This window comes from Monomorium pharaonis, chromosome 1, assembly GCF_013373865.1.
Source record: "Monomorium pharaonis isolate MP-MQ-018 chromosome 1, ASM1337386v2, whole genome shotgun sequence".
In the NCBI taxonomy this organism is placed as follows: Eukaryota; Metazoa; Arthropoda; class Insecta; order Hymenoptera; family Formicidae; genus Monomorium; species Monomorium pharaonis.
The window spans coordinates 25,571,549-25,585,282 of NC_050467.1; the positions used below are offsets into that span (position 1 = coordinate 25,571,549).

General features: G+C 33.3%; 2 protein-coding genes across 3 annotated transcripts; one reads left to right on the forward strand and one right to left on the reverse strand.

Moving 5' to 3' along the window:
- Positions 1-3,638: 3,638 nt before the first annotated feature.
- Positions 3,639-6,914, forward strand: LOC105829654 (transcription factor YY2). Of its 2 annotated transcripts, XM_036293507.1 has the most exons (3): positions 3,639-4,296; positions 4,553-5,283; positions 5,842-6,914. In XM_036293507.1, the coding sequence occupies exons 2-3, from the start codon at positions 4,623-4,625 to the stop codon at positions 6,120-6,122; spliced, it is 942 nt and encodes a 313-aa protein (XP_036149400.1). In that variant the 5' UTR covers positions 3,639-4,296; positions 4,553-4,622; the 3' UTR covers positions 6,123-6,914. The 2 variants fall into 2 exon arrangements, with proteins under 2 accessions (XP_036149400.1, XP_012524129.1); XM_012668675.3 differs by having other exon boundaries at positions 3,639-5,283.
- A 753-nt stretch (positions 6,915-7,667) lies between these two features.
- Positions 7,668-13,163, reverse strand: LOC105829655 (venom allergen 3). The gene is made up of 3 exons (XM_012668677.3): positions 12,659-13,163; positions 11,947-12,117; positions 7,668-11,097 (listed from the first exon to the last, which is right to left on the reverse strand). The coding sequence occupies exons 1-3, from the start codon at positions 12,785-12,787 to the stop codon at positions 11,008-11,010; spliced, it is 390 nt and encodes a 129-aa protein (XP_012524131.1). The 5' UTR covers positions 12,788-13,163; the 3' UTR covers positions 7,668-11,007.
- Between the last annotated feature and the right edge of the window lie 571 nt (positions 13,164-13,734).

Genomic DNA, 13,734 nt, shown 5'->3' on the forward strand with positions numbered 1-13,734 from the left:
GACGCGGCAGGATTCACTCGCGCGGAAGTTGGATCTTTGATTAATGGACGGCGAGATAAACCGCATCGATTTTTTCCGATCAATATCGACGGCGAGAATGTTGAACACAGAAACGTCACGATTACTTTTGCCTTAGTTAATAAAAATGTTATCTTCTGTTTCTTTTTTCACGTGTCTTTTTGATTCAGCATGATTTTTGATGCAGCAATTACATTTCTAGGGAAAATTATCTTTAAATATTAAAAGTAGATAGATAAATTTAATGAGAAGAAAAGAGTATAGCGTTTTTCTGTTATTATAAATAAATGTATTTATTAGTTTGCTTGCTTTGAGAAATGAGAAATAAGATTCTCTTGTATCAAATTTATTTGGTGACGGAGAGTAACATTTCTTCGGTGTAAAAACGTGATGTCGCGTCATGTCACGTCACGTCACGTGCAATTGTTTGGTGGCTGCTGGATGATCGGATGACTGGATGACTCTGAGAGTAACGCACCCTATACTTCTCCGGGGGGGGGGGGATATTCACGGATAGTCCAGGGTGAGCCCCATAATAGCCCTCGACCAGGTCCCACCCTCTTGGCAAACAGAAAGGCCTTGAAAGTGTGCACGACCGCAAGAGTCGCCGCCCCTTGCATGGCGGGGCGAAATTTGATTATGCCCCTTCCACGTGGATGAACCCGGCGAGATTCATCGGCGGGTACCCGCCAATGATTTATGCCACTTTTTTTTCCTTACCGCAGCGACAAGTTGTCTTTGTATCGTTGGCTGCCGTGCGTGTGTACCCGCGTGTATTTCCGACGGTTTTTACCGTATTATACAGAATGGTCGAAAGAGAAATTAGTATATCTAGTGTTTCTTTTTACATTTTTTAATATATTTTATATTCTACATGACTACATTATTATATAGATTCTGTTTTCTTTGTCTTTGTCTGTGTATGTGATTGATTTAAATATTATTTAAAGCATTAACTCGTCTTCCAGCACATGTGTTTACTAATTTTGTTAAAATTTAAATAATTCGACAAAAAGAACGATTTTACTAAAAAATTTAAAGATGTAGTTGGATACAGATCTAAAAATAATTTTAGATTAAAATTATTATATATTAGGAGTTCAAGTTGACTGCTAAAAATGTAAAAATTTTGTATATTACCCATCATTCTTGAATATCTTTCAATTATTTTGATAATCCAACAAAATTATTTTTAGATCTGTATCCATATACACAATTAAATTTTTAGATACTATAGCAAAATTGTTCTCTCCATGTAGAAGCAAAATACTCATAATTTAAAATATTTTTTAAATCAATTTGTATTTTAATAAATGTATGTATATATGTTAAAATACAAATAATTTTTAAATTCTTGAACGTTTTAGAATAAATAAGTTTTTTACTTTACGCTATTTCTTTATGTTGTATTTCGTGCGATGCAAATAAATGGTTACGTTTTAGTTAATAAATTTGAAAATAAATTGGATAAAATTAATACTATATTAATATTAGAATTACATATACATTAACGCGTTTTATATTTCATATTTTAAGTGCAAGAACTGAGAAACAATCATAAGCTGTATATGCCATAATCAAATACTAAGTATAGTAAAGACCGTCGGACAGCCGCTACGCTCCATATTTTTGTGTGACGCGAGTTTTTGCCGATTACGGGCACAATACCTTTCTGAACCGCAACAATCTGCAAAAAAAGTGTGATCCCAATAAATTCGATGAGATTGGGTAGAAATGTACGATATTTGTAGTCGCCTGATCCATCATCAGTCATTGACGGACGTACAATGAAACTTCAGAAAACGATATTACGAAACGAATGTGATGCACCCACGATCACTCATGTTCTTTTCTTTCCGTTTTAATCGAAACAGACCAATTTCCAGCAATTGTAGTGCATGGGGCGTAAAACTATCTTGCAAAAGATACTTGTTTGATGGATGTTTTAATATACCGTTTCGTGCGGATATTCAAAGAGCAGTGTATGCTATTTCTAAGTTTTTTGATGAAATCATTGATGTACGCTGCAAAGCGCTAAGAGACTAATTAAATTTTGCATTAGAATTAGAAATTTGGTTTGATAAAAATGGAATCGATTACTTATAAATTCTATTAATAAGCAATTTAGATAATACTTTTATTTATCTCGTTTCATAAAAACGAATCTAAACATCGCAGATTATTCGAGATCGTGAGAAAGATCAATATCTTTTAATTTTGAATATATTTGTAAGAAAATGTCAACTTACGATGTCGATCCAAATTATTACTGACTTCTATACAAATAAATTCTATACATAGTCTGATTCCGGAAATGGTGACAAGTAATGGCAGGTAGAATAGATTTATTGCAGAAACTCGCGATGGACGATCGTTAAGTCAACAGTCAGTATCTTCGTTTTTTTTTTATTATCTCAAGAAACGCTTTAACTTGACACACAGTAGCTGTTGTGAAATCCGTCACTTTAAGTAAGACGAATAGGGAACTGTTAGTAAAAAGGAAATTCAAGTAACTTCTTAGGTCTGATCAATCCATCATCAGATTGACATCTATTCAAATAAAGCATACGCAAATAAAGAAACGAAAAAAGTTGTCAAAAAGTTTTAGTTTTCAATTTTTTCAGTTATTCTCATTGATATTCTCATTGAATCATGGAAGTGTGGTAACAAGTTATCTTATTAAATTTATAGATTCTAAGAACAAGAAACGCATAAAAAAATGAAACAGATTATTAAAAGAGAGTAATTTAGGCAAAAAATTTAAATTATAAACAAATTTAAGATATAATTTGTTTTGTTAATCTAATATCGAATCTATTTTTTTGAGAATACTTAATAACTACTGTATATGTATACTAATTAATAATTAATTAATAACATTTTTGTATATTTTTAAAAAGTTTGATTATACAAATATACATTACAATTTGTGTTTATTTATTTATTTATTTTTATATAAATTTCATACAATTGTTACATTTATTAATAACTTAATTAGAACAAACATTAAGAAATTATATATGTAAAGCTTGTAAATTATTAGAATCTGTTAATACTATTAGAACTGTGTGATACATGATACCATGGATATTGTACGATTGTTCAAAGTTTAACCGACAGAAACTTTGCAAAACGAATGATGTGATGAATGCGAAAAACAGTTAGAAGTAAATAGTCTTTGGCCGATTTCACATCAGAAATATCATTTTGACAGAAGTGTCATCACAGTTAGCGAGAGAAAGAAGCGACCAGTAGAACCGAAACAGTCAATAGTTGAAAGGAGGGTGAATGACGTGATTCGATGGGGGTGGCTATCTGTTACTGAGGCAATAAGGTCGATTCTCTCATTTTCTTTGTCTCTTCAAATACTACAATAAATCCATGACATGTGAAGTAAAATTTGTTCATTTTAATATAATATTGCTACAAACATATTATGTTAAATAAACATTTAACACAACTTCACAAATGTAAATTTAAATGCAACTAATTTATATCTTATAACATAATAAATAAAAATTATTTTTGTTATATAATCTTACATCATTAATATTAAAAATATAACATATTATAGATGGTGTGTGTGTGTGTGTATATGTGTGCAAATAAAAATCGGTAAATATTATTTAATTATTATATTATTTAATAGATAATAGAATATATACATTTTTTTATTATAAATGATAACAAAGACCATTGGGTAACTACTGAATAAGATACGTTTCATTTTCAGCAACATCTCCCACGCTTGTGCTATGTCGGGGTTGCAACCCTTTTGCGACCAATAACAATTGGCGTCGATGTGAAATTTTGTGTCACGGGCGTGCCTCGTCGGAATAGTTCGAAGAAAGCGACATGCTCGGGCGAACGGGGTGGGCCCACGATACGCCTTGTGACCCCTCGATATCGTTCGTATCGGTTCTACATCGGCTGTCCCTGCTCCTCCAACCGCGCTGACTTTCCACGATGATCGTTTGTGTCTCTTCCCTCCCTCTGCCTGCACTCGTGCTCCCTCGTGACAAAAGGGGCGAGAGCCCCGTGGCCGCAGCGACCGATTAATTCTCTACAAAGGGGCTGCGTATCTCGCATCGAGCCCTCGACAGGCCCCTCTAAACCCACCTACGGCCCTACTGCCAACGGCGTCCACGCTTTCATCCCTCTGCAGCCCCGATGCTTTACGAAGGACGATCCTTCCCTCCTCCATCCCTAAAGTGGATTGGCTCGACCTCCAAAAAGGCCATCGGTCGGGGGAAATATTTCTATAAGTATAAGATCGGGGTGAGTCTAGATTTGTATTCAGTTACCATTGAACGGCTCTTCCTGTCGTGTCGACTATCCTATTTCTAGTGCACGACAGCGAAGTCTTACGTGATTCAAAGCGTAAAGTGTTCAACACAGTGTTAACATCATTGATTCGCCTCAAAATGTCCAAACCAAAGAGCACGGGTTTATTTAGACCTTGGAACGATTTAGAAATAAATAAAGCTTCCGGGATCGCCGTCATTGATAACAAACTTCACAATGTGCCATGCAGGAAACAGGAAGACGACGAACAGATTGTGTCCTCGACAACGTCGACAAATCTGACTTTGAGCACCGTTGAAATGTCCGATGACTGCGATGGCAATTTCTTGGATCAAGGACCGGCAGCTTCCTCGACGTTAACCGATTGTCATCGCACGCGGATAAGCGAGTCTCCCAATAACGTAGCCACCAGAATCACGCCAACCTTCGAAGACACCTCGGTCAGCCACATGCAAGATAGAAGAAACAATTCACATATCCTCCATTCGGAACGATCGATGGATTCGATGATTCCTGTGTCACGTGCAATTTCCACTCGGAGTTCGGACGAGGTCGATGGCTCCAGTGACGTTACCTCGCCGAGCTATCTATCGACGCTTAGAGAATTTCGACCGTCGGAGGATTTTGCTTCGATTATCGGGGCTTATCCGATGGCGATTACGAATTTCGATATCGTGGGACCATGGGTCACTGAGTCGCGCGTATCCGACGTTTCCAGGATACATTCCGAGTACATCTATCCTGGAGGAAATCCTGGATTTCAGTCCGGAATCTATTCTGGAATTTTTCCTCTGAACCTTTATAATCATTCCGTGGAAGAAGCGGTGCAAATGGTACATCGGCAGGACGCTGTCGCTAAAGAGATAAAAAAGATGCGGCCGAAGAAACACAACTGCCCGCACTGCAGCATGGCATTCAGTAACGGTGGTCAGCTTACCGGACACATTCGGATACACACTGGTTAGTGGAAAATTTTCAATATATTTTTATTTATATATTTATTTTCAATAATATGTGTGTGTGTGTTTTTATTTAAGCAAAAAAAAGGAAAATACCTGAAACATGTTTCTTAAAAGATGTTATTATAAACATTTTTTAATAGTTCTATTTTTTAATAGCATTTTGCGAGACAAAATTTTTAATTTAGTTTGACAAATTATTCTTTATATATATATATATGTGTGTGTGTGTGTGTGTGTGTGTGTGTGTGTGTGTGTGTGTGTGTGTGTGTGTGTGTGTGTGTGTGTGTGTGTGTGTGTGTGTGTGTGTGTGTGTGTGTGTGTATGTAACTTTACAAAACTTTCTTAGAGAATTTTTTTAATAGTAAAAAGTATTTAAAGAATAAAAGCTAGATATCTATAAGGAACTAAAGTTCTTCTAAAGAGATTATGCAAAGTTTTTAGCATATATTTAATAAATTATGCCAAATAAATTATGTCGTGGGCAGAAATAAATTATTGTCTGAACGTAATTTGTGAGAAATGTAAGGAATGTAGTAATGTAGGATTTTTATTCCAGGTGAGAGACCGTTTAAGTGTGATGTTGAGTCCTGCGGAAAACGGTTTACCAGAAATGAGGAACTGACGCGGCACAAACGAATTCATACTGGTGTTCGACCTTACTCTTGCATCTATTGTAAGAAGCGATTTGGTCGTAAGGATCACCTCAAGAAGCATATGAGGACTCACGAGGTACGCGATTCGTATCGCGTTTCGACGACGGCATTAGACATGATTGCTTCTCTAAGTTATCCATTTCAACAAACTACCGAACTTTCGCCATACCTCTATCAGATCTGACGTTGGATTTTCGATAAAAAGTTGAGTACAATGATCACTTTGACAATAAATAAATTTAATTTTTCTAATGTTTGTTGTAAACAAGTAAACTATCTTTTAATGGCTAGAAAATTTCGACAAGAATTTTAAAAGGTTTTAAATCAGCTATCAGAAAGAGCGTTTAACAGATTTTAAATTTATCAGAAATTAGATATGTGAGATCACAGACAATAAACTCGACAATCCTGAGTCATTTGTTACGATAAATTTGTCGTTCGAAAGGAAAAATAACGTGAGTAGGAAATAGTTCCTATTTACGTAAGAAATCAAATATTTTGCAACTTAGTAAATTAGATAAATTGCGAATGTAGAGTTGAGATTTACTTTTTCTTTCTCCAAATACAGTGTCTATATTTGTATATATAATATATAGTGTATATACTTATGTATATAATATAAATTTTCTTATTCTCTTATAACATTATGTTCTCTTAACAAATTTTGGCAATCATTCTAGTTATTATTGTTTTATTAACTATGACTCTAATTCTAAGAATGTTTTGTCAAATTGCCTTAAATCCTTCAGCCATTTTGTCTTCCAAACTCTTACCGTATTTTAGCCCGTATAATTAATTAAAATAGATGACATATATAGTTCTTTATTATATGCTTTCTATAGTTGTAATGGTATATTTTGAAGATAATATATTAAATATGTAAATATATGCAAAATAACTGTAATATTTAAGGTGTAAATATTTAAAGACTGAATATATTTAAAAAATGCATATTTAATATGTATACTTTATATATATTTATTATTTTTATAAACTGTATTTGTTATATATATTTCAGGGATTTATTGTTAAAATAAATATTTATATAAATAAATTACTTAAGCATTTAATTCCATTAAAAATTTATTTTTTATATGTACTTTTTTGTCTCTCAGTAGTAATAGATATATTTAAATTCTCCAAAATATGCAGTTGTAATTATAACATAGAAATCAAATGAATGCATTTCTTTTATTAAACAATCAGTATTTTATTATTACAAAAATTTAATACTTAAGTTATTTATGATAATTTTCAATTTGTGTTGACTTCTTAACATTATACATTTTCATAATTAAAATATTAGTAGCCAAATTGTTAATAATTTGTAGTGACAGTATACGTGTCGTTTTTGTTAATAATACGATATTGTTAGAAATTCTCGAATATTCCAATATTTTTTTTGATAAATCTGTGAATTATTTCTTGAATAAAAGTATGAGCTCATATTTTAAATCAGTTATTTAAATAAGGCAACGATATTTGTCCGTCGACGTTGCTTCGGGACTACCACCATTTTCCCGGTGATTAAATTCAAGATGGCGTCACCAACCGCACCGATTGCAACCCCTCGTGTAACAGAGAATCCCCTTGCTCGTTTATGCGACGCATCCTGTAAAAGACGTAGGGAGAGGAACGGTGGGTTGCGCCCTTTCGCCCTCGAAAACGCACACGCGTCTCTCTCGCCGTGCTCTTTTTCCGCCTTTTTTTTCATTACAATAAGTTTTTATGGGATGTTTCGCGGTTGCGTATGAATCTGTGACTTCAAGGGAAGTATGAAAGGATGATATGCTCACTCATTGAATTAAAGGATTACAAAAATTATACGTAATTTAATTTCTTTAGAAACTTTTATATATGTATTTCAAATTTGTATTGCTTTTTAATTTTGTTATAATTACAGTTTTCCAATGTTTGCAAATAATTGTTTTGTGGATTTACCATGAAACCATGAAACTGATCAAATGTATCATGTAACAATAATTTATGATTGATCTTTGACTATCTAAGAAGGTATTCAAGGAAGAATTACTATGGTAAGCACACAGAGAGAAAGATTTCTTTAGATTTAATAAACAGTTTTGTTCGATTATTTCAAAGCATATATTTCTTTGATTTTAATAAACTTTATACAGATTTTTTTAGATTTAATAAAATTTATTAGAAATAAAGAAACATATGCTTTGGAATAGCAAATAAAATGGTTTATTAAATTTAAAGAAATTTTTCTCTGTGCAGTAAGCGCAGACCGAGGAAGAAATTATAAAAATTTTTACTATATTTTTCAACAACGTAGTTTATTTACATTACTTCTGCATATTTACATTACTTACGTATAATCTGGAAGATTCAATTTCTGTCATTTAATTATAGAAAGATACAATTTGCCAATGTATATATATTTTTCTTTTTTTTAATCATTCCAGATAGAAAAATCACCAATATTACGGCATTACTAACTTTTCTTCTAACTTTCTAATTGCAATTAAACACACGCCAATAGGTGAAGTTTAGATTCGAAGCGGATTACAAGCGGCACGCGAATGTTAACTTCCTTCCGTCCGAGACGTGACACGGATACCGATCGCAACTGACAAAACTGGATAATCCAGGAGCTGCTGCGGTAGCTTAGCGTTAAGTGTACCAGATTCTCACACCACCCGGGGAGTCCCGGTAGCAATTCGGGTAGCGGAAACCCCGCTGGGACTTCGTCGGGCTCGTTGACACCCCCCTACCGTCCTACAGATATATGATTGCGAGCCCTCTAAAGCTTTCTCTAGAGGACGAGCCTTTTTCTTCTCGGTCTCTGTCCCTCTTCATTCACTATACTGAGGCGTTCTTCTCGACGATACAAAACTTTCTTCTCTTTTCTTTCTTTTTTAGAAGTTCCTCTTTCTCTCCAGTAGTCGACCAAGTTTCATCCTGTTAAATATTTTCCCATTAAGTACTTAACTTAAAATTTGAAAATTAAAAAAACTTTCGAAATATAATAATCTCCTTTATGAATAATGCGTCGAATAATTTCTTTTTTGTTTTTCTTTTCATTGTTCCCTGCAGGTAGGGTTGTCATCCGTCCTCTTTCCCCGGACACTGTCCTCTTTTTTTAGGGCATTTGGGGTCGTCCAAAGAGATTTTTGAAAGTGTTTAAAATTTGTCCGGGAAAATTATGTGCGTTCGGGGTTTTAAATATTTTATTTATTTATTTCCTTTACCGTGCTTTTTCCAATGGCACGATCACCTATTGAGCGGCTTTTATAATATTTATTATGTGTAATTAATGTATTCTCGTATATGTCCGGGGTTGCAACAGAAATGCCGGAGTTTTTGGCCTGTAAGTTCTAGTTAAAAAAATTTTAATATAGCAACCTTACCTGCAGATAAGCAGGTGCTTTGGTAACTTTGAGTTAAACGATTACCTAAATGCACCTGGATTACCAGAAAAGCCTACCCTAATCTCTCAGATTACACCGATAATCTTTTATTATTAAGTCGACTACGCCCGCCAAATATTCGTGACATCATTTATCATTTTCTACTTGTGCTCTTGTTGATCATATGAATTGAACACATTTGAATCAAATTTGAATAACTTCTAATAGCATCTTTGTTAAATTTATTGAGCTATAAACTTCTCTTCACGCAATTTAGCAACTTGGCTATATCCATCATCGAAATTAAAATTGATATTTTAATAGTTTAAAATGCAACTTTAGATATATTATAATTGTTTTCATTTAGCAAGTAAATTTGCTATTACATACACATTAATAATTCTCATGCATCGTGTAACGCTTGGACGTGACAATCGCAAATATTTAACGTTTACATCGCTACCTGATGAATTTACAATTGCTTTACCTCCCGCCTAATAGCTGTCACTCCGAGGAAATCGTTGTCAGCAAATACAAATTCTTCCGTTTTTCGTCGTCATTCATTCTTCTCGGCTTCTAATGCACGTCCAAACATTACCTGCGCGTTGCGCCATGCCGTGTCCATGTCGCAGATCACGTCCCTTGTGCAACGACACACGCCGCGGGTGGGCCTGTATATCGGAATGTTTGCCCGTGTCATTGTTGCGCGTCCGACACTCGATACGTTTCTCCCGGAATCCGGTTTTAAAAAGCGCTTAGAACCCCTAATAGCCGGCCACCTTTCCTCCTATCCTATGCGAGATATCGCTTCTTCTTCTTCTTTGGGGGGTTCTCTCACGTTCTCCCGCATGTGTCTGCGAGGACGAGCGTGTTCTCGCGCTCACCGGGAAGCTACGGGCACACCCGGAGCGCCGCTGACTTTCTGATATATGGATCGTATCCATTCGCAATTCAGGGACGATGAATACGCGCTGACGTTCCTCGTTACGCGCACCTGAAGGCTCACGGATCACCTCGCGAGATCACCACGTTAGGCTGGACTGCCCGTCGGGACGAGTAGTTTGTAAACGGAAGAAGGTGCGAGTAATGTAATCCGTAAAGAGGGGATTGCCGTCGGGTCAAGGGGGAATTCAAAGAGATGAGGTATTTTAATCAAAGATATCATTGAAAATAGTTAGGCCAGGTTTTTGCTAAAATATTTAAAAATTAGATCAGATACAGGTTTAAAAATAATTTAGACCATTAAAATATGTAATTTTGTAAGTTCAAGTATATAATAATAATGTGCTGTAAAAAGTTTTAACATTTTAGGATGTCGCTAACTCAAGCGTTCAATGTATTATATTTAAATTAGTTTAACATAATTATTTTAAAATCTGTATTTATGGTCTAATTTTTAAATATTTTAGCCGAATTGAGGTCTCTCCATTAAAGTTGTATAAAAGTTTTGAGAGTTTTAAAACTTCAATATAACTACCTTTATCTATGAGTTGCATCAAAGTTCTTACCAAAAATTTTGTCATAAAATATTATATTTTCCATAATTTTGTTTTGTCGACACTAAGTTTGATAAAGCACGCATTCGTAAATAAAAACAGCTCAGTCGTATTAAAGACAATTTATTTCTTTTTATGTGTTATTAATTTGATATTATTTCGATTTGGTAATATTATCTCAATTGTATTATACAATAGATTATTACTCACCTACGTCTCTATAACCATCGTGATTAAAATCGCACTGATTGGCCCACCTCTGAGCAATTGTTTCTAATTCCTTATCCCAGGTCTGAGAAATTGTACGTAAAAATGGGATATATTTTTATTCATATAATGGGATTAATATAAGATCAAATGATAGAACTTGAAGAATTTAATAAAACTTTTAAATACTGTATATGTATAAATAATTTATGTAATCGATTAAATTGATAAATATCCCTTTATAATTAGATGGAAAACACGTTTTAATTTTTAATTTAGATTTTTATCAAATAGCGCTAACAATATCAATCAAATGAAAAATTATGCAGACAGTAACTTCATAAATTCGTGTTATAACGTATTCGTAAGATCACTGTGAAGTTGGCACCGCAACTTTCTGCACCGCAAGTTTTCATGACAGTTCTACTTGCACCCTAAATAGTTCTAGAGTTCCTGATAAGTTTCAGAAGTAGTTCCGTTGATTTAGTTAAAAACATGAAATTTGAAGTTATGAGATGCTAATTTTCCCTGACATCTCACTAGTAAAAAACGAAAGTTATATCAACAGTTCTACTTACATCCGTAATAATTCTAGCGCAATAAGTTCCTGACAGATTTTAGCAATAGTTCCGTACATTAAATATATTTAAACAATTTTTTAATTTAATTGCTGGCACCGCACCACGAGAGTAAACTACCACTTTATGGTGAGTTTCAGCCGACTTTGTGGCATTTTCTGATAGTTCTGCAATACTTTCAATTAAAATCGACGGAACTATTTTTGAAACTTATCAGGAACTCTAAAATTATTTGGGATGCAAGTAGAACTGTCATGAAAACTTGCGGTGCAGGAAGTTGCAGTGCCAACTTCACAGTGACATTCGTGAGTTTGAAAATATTTTATCATATAATAACATATTATTCATTGTCTTACTAAGTTTGACATTTTAACCGCCTTAGGCTGTGGACCTGGATTTCCTCTCTTTTCCTGGCCCGATGCGACCTTCTGTCTCAGTTCATTGTGTTTTTTTACTATAGCTTGTCTTTCAACATTGTTAAAACCTAAATTGTTATATTGCAAGCATGATTTCCCTGGTGTTGATGACTATAATATGATATCATAGGATTAATTATGTGTTACACAAATTAAACCTTTGCTATACATTTTTAAAGAACTGTATTAACTGTAGGAGCGAATGTTGCATATTTGTAATGTTTATCTTTTACACACAGGTATAGAAATATCAGTAAACTCGATATTAATACAGTTCAGTTACACTTAAAAATAGAAAACGCAAATATATACAGAACTGAAGAATAGTTTTTACCAAAAGGTATATGTAAAAAAAACAAAATAAAATATTAAAATATCGATAGATTTATTCGTATTTTTGTATTAGTAACAAAATTTTATAATAGTTGAATGGTACCAATCTTAAAGATTTAAATAATCTTAGCAATAAAATGTTTTTAAAAATAAAATTTTACACAAATTTAAACTTATATAAAATAATTAAAATAATATTTTATATTATAACTTAGTTTAATTTAGGAGAAAAAAATAATGACTTTATTTTTTTTCTCTCTTAATTAAACGTATAATACATTTAATCACATATAACATATACATAAAAAATTTTACTTACAGGATACTTGCACATTGTATGATCATTGTTTTTTTCACACGATTCCATATTGCAATAATTTGTCGCATATGTACCAGATAAATTTTCAGCTATTATGACAAGATATAATATACTAACAATTAATACCATACTTTCTCATTTAACTTTTGTAACTTTCGAATAATTATAGAAATAGCTTTTTGGAAAGAGTTTTTACAAAGTTTTTAAAATAGAATTTTTAATAGAAACAAATTTGAATTTATATACTGCACGTTTATTCGATAACGTTATCATTGTCATTAATTTTTTGATACTTTTGCACATGACTTCCGTATGTTTTTTATTTTTTCTTATTTTTATTCTATTTTACGACTGATAAAAATGGACATGAGTAATCTCTATTCATGATTTTGCTCAATTAAACTATATCGTTTCTTGTAAAATTCTAAATTTATATATAAAATTATTTTTAGAGATAATTTTTATATAATACTAGAACAACACAGGCGCGCGCTACGCGCGCGCTATTTAGTTTTTTACTTTTTACTTTTAAAAATAACAATTGCAATTATAATTATATAAATAAATAATTATATACAAAAAGAAAGGAAAAAGAAACAGAGAGAGAGAGAGAGAGAGAGAGAGAGAGAGAGAGAAAGCATACTTACATACATTAATTTATTATCTAATTTTCTTCTCTCTCCCGGTCTCTCCCCGTCTCTCCCCGTCTCTCCCCGTGTCTACCCGTCTCTCCTCGTCTCTCCCCGTTTCTCTAAGTGAGTTTCTCTAACCCCCATAAGTGGCTTGTTAAAATCGATTGAAAAAGAAAGGAGGCGCAAAAGAAAGCTCAGAAAGAAGAATCTGATACTTTCAAAAACGACGGCTTAATGCAAAGCAGTGAAAATATATTTAATTCGAGTATCTACTTATATAACGACTTATATTATATTCGTGTTTTTTTTTCAATACTTAGATGATACAGGCCTGGCAAGAGCCTCGATGGTTTGCAGGTATATGCAATCTTTTTGATAACCCATAATTGATTTAATTTTGAACATTTATTATTTAGTTATTAATGCAAGGAGATTGATTGTTTC